This window comes from Halyomorpha halys, unplaced genomic scaffold, assembly GCF_000696795.3.
Source record: "Halyomorpha halys isolate HHAL.00 unplaced genomic scaffold, Hhal_1.1 Scaffold1965.1, whole genome shotgun sequence".
Taxonomy (NCBI): domain Eukaryota; kingdom Metazoa; phylum Arthropoda; class Insecta; order Hemiptera; family Pentatomidae; genus Halyomorpha; species Halyomorpha halys.
Genome location: NW_027109471.1, coordinates 141,336 through 149,797, shown reverse-complemented (window position 1 = coordinate 149,797; position 8,462 = coordinate 141,336). Strand labels below are relative to the sequence as shown.

At 29.6% G+C, this 8,462-nt stretch overlaps 1 protein-coding gene across 1 annotated transcript in view; it reads right to left on the bottom strand.

The window, feature by feature from the left end:
* Positions 1-1,577: 1,577 nt before the first annotated feature.
* The window catches only part of LOC106690909 (neuroligin-1), a gene marked incomplete at its 3' end in the record, with an annotated part of 131,865 nt that continues 124,980 nt past the window's right edge, over positions 1,578-8,462 (bottom strand). Inside the window, exon 6 of the mRNA XM_014436507.1 lies at positions 1,578-1,800. Coding sequence (XP_014291993.1) covers positions 1,578-1,800 — 223 coding nt within the window. The remainder of the gene's footprint in view (positions 1,801-8,462) is intronic.

Genomic DNA, 8,462 nt, shown 5'->3' with positions numbered 1-8,462 from the left:
TATATATAACTAATATGATTAATAAATATAACGCTTTTAACTTTCTCTTCACTGCGCGAAAGCTAAGGATGTTTAGTTATATCGGTATTAGTCGGATAGTTTTGCGGTATCAATTTTATTCTGCAAAAAAAAACCGAAACCAGTTAATGTATCAGTTTTCCTTAAATGTATTAATGACATCTGTTTGGTAGAACCGCAGTGCGATTGCATGCTCCATTTCAATATGGATTTCACACTGTCTATAACACAAATTATATCAAACGACCTATAGAATATTTTCGTTTATTATATTATTTTTCCGCTTGTCATGATTGGACTGTCGTACTAGCTCTACCGTGATAGTTGATAGTACACTTAATTTCAGCGAAGCAACTTTCACGGTGACTATCACATGTATACGCCTTGATATTAAACTATCGAACAGTTTCCATTATTAAAAGTATTAGCGGTAAAAGTGTTGGCGATCTAACGGTGTAATTATTTCATAGTTACACTCATCATAGCATTTAAGTGAAAGTTATATAGTACTTACAAATATGTACATTAGCAGAAATTATACCTTTCCATTTATTATTTTTAGTTTAATTGTATTTGATTTTTTATCATATCCTTTTTCTTTTTATTTATTATCAGAAGTGTTTTAAGATATGACATATGGTTTTATTTTATCAATTGTAAAAGCCCAAAAGTTTAGTTTATTTTATTTTCTTTAATTTTTATTTACTTTCTATTGGTTTATATATGTTTTGTTAATTATAAACCTTTTTTTTATTTATTTGTTTAACCACTAGATACTCGTACTTCAAATTTATATGAAAAGGGATTGTTATGTAAATCATAGACTAAAGAAATTTGTTGTGGTAGTGCGTATATAGACTTCGTTCATCACGTATACAACAACATTGCGAGCTGCAATGGGATTAAAGCCTGTATACGGACTGATAAGGCAGTCCGGAGTCTAGAATCTGCCATCTAGGGTCTGCAGTCAGTACTGGCAAAGTTTGGAACTTCTGTCTTGTTCTCAACATCGACTCAAGACTCTCTTAATTCCACCGACTTGACCTTCACCACCACCATCTGGATGATGGATGTTTGTTTTATAATTCATTGTTTTATTATATTTTATTACGTTTTATAATTTCATTTTTATTTTGTATTTCACTCTAAGGCTCTAAAGCCTAATTTTGACGCCTGTATATTATTCTATAGCGATCAATCCCTGAATAAATAAAGATTATTATTGTTATTATTACTGGATCTGCAGTGATCGTTAATAGTAGAAGTAATGTCATTTGACTATTGACTAACATTCAATATCCAATGCCACATTTAACTTTAATATGTGGCCCTTAATATATTAGCCCAAAAACTTAGAAGCCATTTTACCCCAAATCCCTGATCCCCAACAACCCGTAAAGATGAAAACTATCCGAAAATCAGGTAAAACCCGCAAATCAGCAACACTAGGGAAAACCAAATCGTTATTAGTTTAGTACAAATTACATAAATTTATAGATATTTGCTTTACAATGATCAGAGACGTTTGAATGTATGTTGTTAGGAAAGCCGCCACTAACCTGCTGGTAGTCGCCGAACTTGGTCTGATACTCGAAAACGTAGAGAAAGGAGTTGCGGCCCTGCGAGGAGTGGAGGTCTGCAGTGTGAACCATGGGCGCCACGAACTGGGCGTCACTTAGCGCCTCTAGGGTCTCATCGCGGATGTTGATTGGGTGCTGGACAGGTTTCTCCCAATCCGTGTACTCGTTGACTATAGTCGCAAGGATCTCCGACAAGTGGTACCTGGTGGAAATCAGAGTGCGTATTATCGATTATTGAAATGAAATAAAAAAATATTCTAGGTCCCTTAAGAATAATTATAAGGTTGACCTAACAAAGTGTGGCACCACTTAATTACAACTTATATAATAATTTTTAGTACAGCAGAAAAAATAACTAATTAGATACATAAAAAAACATAAATGTAGTTACAATATTTACAGATAATAAAAGCTAATGTTCAATATGTGTATTATCTATGCTATATAAAATTGATTCAGTTTGGAGAGGCAAGAGGTGGTTAAACAGAAGGGTTTTGAACGTAGGAAGATTTAATACATGACGTATGGTAGAGGGAATGCAGTTCCAGTGAAAGGTAGATTGGATAAAAACTTATTTATGCTTTGAAATTGAATTGCAGGCTTTCTAGGATATAGGAGGAGAGCTAAATACTAATTACTTGGAATAGAAAGGAAGCTAGGAAATACTGGCATCGGAAGGAAGGATAGTACCACCTCAACATTAGGCGTAATGCTGGGCTATATACATATACTCTCGGTGATGCCGAAAACAAATCGTATTCAATACAAAATACAAATATATAATTGTGATTATACAGTTATAATATATTTTGTAACTATATTAATAATATTCCCCCCTAAACGTTAATTTTTGTTTATAAAATATTAGCTTTATGTATGACTTCCACTTTTCGTTGTTTATAACCGATGAAAGCTATTAAATATTTACTTTTAGAGTTTTCACGTCAATGGAGTACTTCCACTAAGATTCTTTACTGTTAGGACTGTCAAATAGTTTGTTTTTCTGTCAACTTGTGTGTGTAGAGAAATGCACTTTCTATTGCTAGATTGATGATTCATTTAGACAAAGTGATTGAAGAGAGAATATTTTAAGATATTAAATTATTCTTTTTTAGATCAATTGTCAATGAAAACAGAAGATTTAGTTTAAAATCTAGTCATTGAACATAATATTCAGTTATTGTCACTTCATGCCAATAAAATAAATAAGATTATTATAATCACTTAAGTTATTAAAATTTCAACACTTTTACATCAATGGATGATTTTAATTTGCTCAAAGAACTAGGTGGTTTGATAAATATGAGGAATTTGGTTATTTGATAGAAAAATGTAAATTAATTTATTATCAACTAAACTTATTACTAGATTTGATGGCGATCAATTGTCATCCACAGAAAAAAATATTAACATTGGTAATTTTATTCTAAAATACACATCAAGACGCTAATTGATGAATCGTTGTTGTTATAGATGACCTACCTTGAGTAATGATCAAAAGAAAAGAAACCATAAATCATTAAACTCTTTTCTCAGCAAATACAGAAGGAAATGTCGTTTTATTCTAGTAAACTTTTCACTTATAACTCAATAAATTTTTCTAATGTTAATAGTTTGGAAATCTTCTAAATAATTCTATTGTTTTATTATACCGTTCCTAACCGTAATGTAACAGTTACTGCGTTGGTTTTACCTAATAATTCACTGCATAGCAAACATTTTAAAGGCGTCAAAAGCTGTTATCAACCCTGAAGAAAGGATAATTGCTTTAACATACAGTAGTCGAATGTACACGAGTACAGATTGGTAACTATTTTACTATTAAAGAGGAAAATGGAACACCGCAAAAGGACTTTAGTCCCCATACAGGGCTGATTAACAGTTTAATAATGCACAATTTTCATTCATACTGGTGTAATAGAATGCACCTACTTCTGAATCCTAAACCTCCTGGATATTTTATAGTAGAGCGCTCTTGCCTTAGATGGGGAGACCTCTATAGAGAAAGTTATCATAGAATAATGGATATAATCACAAAGTGAGGACAAAGGCTCCCCTAATTGACGAATAAAATTCAGTTGTACGAGAACTTGCAGTGCTTCGGCAGTCACCACCAGTCCATTGTTAGGGAGTTCGTTATGGGCAGGAAATTCGTTTTAGGGTTCTTTGAGTTCCCTGGCTGGTGTCGTTCTGGTTCGAGAAAGGGCTTAAAGCACCAGAATAAAAAAAAGTTACATTTCATACATATGGTAACAACTATATCATAGAATTATAAAATCGCAAGGAACAATAGATGAAAACATCACAAGCCAATTATACCAACATTAACTAATAATGCAAATTATAATGTAAAGTATAATTTTAAGAATAAATAATACAACTAAAAGAAACATCATTTAATAGTTATAATTGAATATTTTTTTTTTTTTATTGTATTTTATTTATTTCATTCCCAAAAGTTTCACTTCTGTCGGTCAGTTACAAGACTGCCACATTGTTAAAATAATTAAACTGGATTTAGTGAATGACACAATTCTTCCTTTTTCAACTGCAACAATTTATTTCATATAATCAGCATCAACGTTTAAAATAACGTTGTACGTAACAACGTTGGAAATATCCCCTATTTTCAGGTTGCTGATAAAAAATAACCTATATATAACGTGTAATTATCTCCTATATTGTCATTCTTGCTAATATTTAATAATATTCTTATTATTTAAAGAATAAAAAGTATTTTACTGTTAAAATTCACACATTTTTAGGAGAATAATTATTCTCTTGAATAATCATAAGAATGACAATATAGGAGATGATTATATGTTATATATAGGTTATTTTTATCAGCAGCCTGAAGATGGGGGATCTTTCCCGAAACGTTGTTGCTGATTATATGAAATAAATTGTTGCAGTTGAAAAAGGAAGAATTGTGCCATTCACCAAATCCAGAGACTCTTCCAGTAAAAGATCATTTAAGTTTAGTTAAAATTATTATATATATATTATTGTTGTTTTAGTCAAGTATATTAGAATGAAACCGAATTTCTAGTTTTTAAGGATTTTTGTTTAAACATCAGAATTCAACGAATTTATACTATCGGTTTTAGTTTCGTAGTGAGTATTAGAAACACATTTTTTTTTTAAATAGTTATTTTAATAGTTTTAATTTTTTTTTTAATATTTTGATAATTAGTATGGATTCGATTATAAATATTTTAAATTTTGCATTTATTCCCTTTTCATTGTTATTCCTATTATCCATGGGAAGAAAAAAGTTATTTCACCCCAATTTTTGATTACTTTAATGAAAACTAGGTATAATTACTAGTCAACATTTATGAGTCTGCCAAGTATAGGTAGGGGGAATAAAAATGGCGGCTGTTTCAAAACCTTAAAAAAAAATTTTTTTCATTCGGACCTCTATATCTTTTAAATTACAAACAATACTAGAAAAATTAAGAGGACATTATTTAAAGCAGAACAAATTTTCTGAAATATTAGTCCTAATAGAGCTATTTACGTTTAATGATTCTCGAGATATAGCTTTTTAAAAAGAAATATTTCATAAACATGTATTGAAAGGTTTGTAGTTAGTGTAATTTCTTTAATAAATCTATATCTCAGGAACTATATGACGTACAGATGTCTATTAGCACTCAAATTAAAACTATACTATAAAGTAATTTATGACCTTTATCTTCATACAAATAGTAGTTTTCAAGATATTTGCTAAAATAAATTGATTTATAGTTGTTCAGAAAATAAGTTTGACTTATGAAAAAGTCAACCTTATTTTAAGAGTCTTTGTATGAATAGTAGTTTTTATGATATTTGATAAAATAAATTCACAAAATGTTAGTTTCTAGTTGTTCGGATAAAATGTTCGATTTTTGAAAAAATATAAGTCTAGAACCATAAAACGTACATATGTCTTCCAGAACTCAAAATAAAGAAAATTTAACTTAATATAAAGTAGTTTATGATTCGTATTTTCGCAGGGTAGTTTATAAGATATTCGCATATAAATATAAATTTGGCACATGAAAATTTGTCCGAACAACTATGAATTAATTTATATTAGCAAATATCATGAAAACTACTATTCCTGCTAAGATAAACTTCTTAAACTACTTTGTAGCCCATTAAATTAATTTGATTAGCTTTAATTTGAGTGCTAATAGACATCTATCTGTACGTCGAATGGTTTTTGAAATATATATTTCTCAAATTAAATTCACTAACTACTGATCTTTCAATACGTTCTATACAACATTTTTATGAAGTGTAGCTTTTTAAAAAGCTATATCTTGAGAAATATTTAACGTAAATAACTCTGTTAGGGCTTATATTTGAGAAAATTTACTCTTCTTTAAATGACTTTATCTTTCTGGTGTTGCTGATTTTTCAGATATAGAGCTCCAAATGAAAAATTATTCCCACTACCTATACTTGGCAGACTCAATTTTGACTAGTGATTATACATAGTTTCCATTAAAGTAATCAAAATTGGGGTGAGATAACTATATTAAAGTTATTAAAACTTAAAGTTAATTAAAACTACCTTTTTGCTCCTCTTGGGCTCTTGTACTAATTGTGAGACGGCAGTTGAGACAATTATAATTATTCTGATTGAACTTTTATTGAATTTTGAACATTCCAATTTTCATCAATTGCTTAATGTTGTATTAAAAATAACACTGGATTGTAATTTATAGTTTTAGAAAAAAAAAAGAGGAAATTTTTAATTTAATTTAATTTCTAGCCCGAACCCGATATCATTCCTTCCATTACAAACTCCCTAACCACCCAAACCCACTAGTTTTTAACCTTGCTTCCTCTTCCATTCCTGGCAATCCTCCAAGGGACCTGAAAAGAAGATGGCCTCGTGACCTTATATTGTAAAATGTTTTTAGAGTTCTACTATTATGTAGTTTCTCTACATGCTGTATCATATCATTATCATTATGTTATTATGATCAAATTTGCTTGTTGTCTTTTTTTACAGTTGTAAATAACAATAAATAAATAAATAATAATAATTTAATTTAGTGTAACAAACTAGCTTGCAACATAAAGAAAGCTTGCTTGTGGAAACACTGTTCGAAAAATAAAGTATTCCTCTCTATCACAGATAGAATTCCTTGAAAATAATAAAATATATCTTTGATATTGATCGGTGCAATTTTGTTCTTTATTTATTCTACATTTTTGTACAAGCAGTGGGGTTCAGAAGTATATATCTTTTTTATTAACAAAATATGTATAAAGATATTTTTAAAAATAAAATATTTTGTTTTGTACCGCATGAATATTTATTCGTGGTGGTTTGCTTAGAATACCTAATATTGTTTTTTGACTGAAGCATTATTATTTTTTGAAAACTCAATTGGAAAGTATATTATGACCTACATATTTTGAATTTTATCATTTTTTTTTTACTTTTAACAAAATAGATCTTAATGTATAGTTTTATCGACTGCATAGAATGAGGCGAGGTATTATTTATTGATGAATAATAACATTAATAAGTTGCCACAATCAAGGAAAATGGGTATCAGAGCTCTGAGTTTTTGATCTGATTCATACTGTTATACAGAACAAAAAATAGAATAATAATAATGGTAATAAAGAAATATTACAAACGTATAAAAGAAGTAAACCTATATAATAATAATACTAATTCAATAATGGAAAATTATATAAAAACACACAAATTAAAATATATATATTGTATATAATTTCATTTTAACCTGTTTGGTAGTATAAAATAAAACTATATTATCTTGCGAAACGGCACAAAGATGCGTCCATTAGTATTATCCTTTAAGTACTGACTACAATCACATTTATCATGATATATAAATAGCATAACCTACGCGGCGCAAAGTGGGACAAGTATTTATTTCTAAAATAACGAGATTAACATTATAACAACATGAGTATTGTCTCAGAAAAAAATAAATAAAAAAAGTCTTGCAGAAAAAGCTGCCAGAGAGGCACTTACACTCCCTGGCCGAGGCACCGCCGTTCTTACTCCATCAGAACTCAGTAGACTCCTTAATTTACAATTATTGGAAAGATAGCAGGCTAAGCGGGATAAAAGTTCTCCGAGTAAATTAAAATTAATCAAAAACCATCCCTAACCATCCTACCGCAACAGCCGCAGAGATGAGATGCTCTAACCCGCTTGAGAATAGGCCATACTCTTCTCACGTAATCTCACCTAATCAGAAAACTGCCACCTCTAACAAGCTAATACTGTCAGTCCATTCTCACAATTTAACATATTTTTGAAGAATGTACTCACTCAATAAACAGGATAGGACTGACTCCAAATTTATCAGAACCTCTCACAGATGAAGAAGCTAAAGTTGTAGTGTTCAAATTTTTAAAAGCACACCGCCTTATTTCTAAATTACAACTCTTCTTTGATTTTATTTTATTATCATTTTTTACATTTGTATTAATCACGTTCATTTTTTAGATTTGTTTGAATCACGTGCGTAATTGTGTGCTTAACTTAATCATTACATAGGCGTTGATAACCAAAAAGGTTTTAGGCCTTTAAACAACAACAAACAAACAAACAATAAAAAAAATAAGATAAATATATAGATAAAAAAGGATTCTTAATAAAAGACAAAAGTAATATTAATAACAAACACAAATACTAAATAATTCAAAAACACTATCCAAAATTATAGTCTCAAAACATTTATTTCATTCACACGTCCAACGTTTCGGCCAATTCGGCCATCTTCAGGGACAATCTATTACAAAAGTTTCCATTATTTGTATGATCCTACAATCAATTCAATTATTTAACATTATAATTCACAATTCACCTTACCTCAAATTACTATG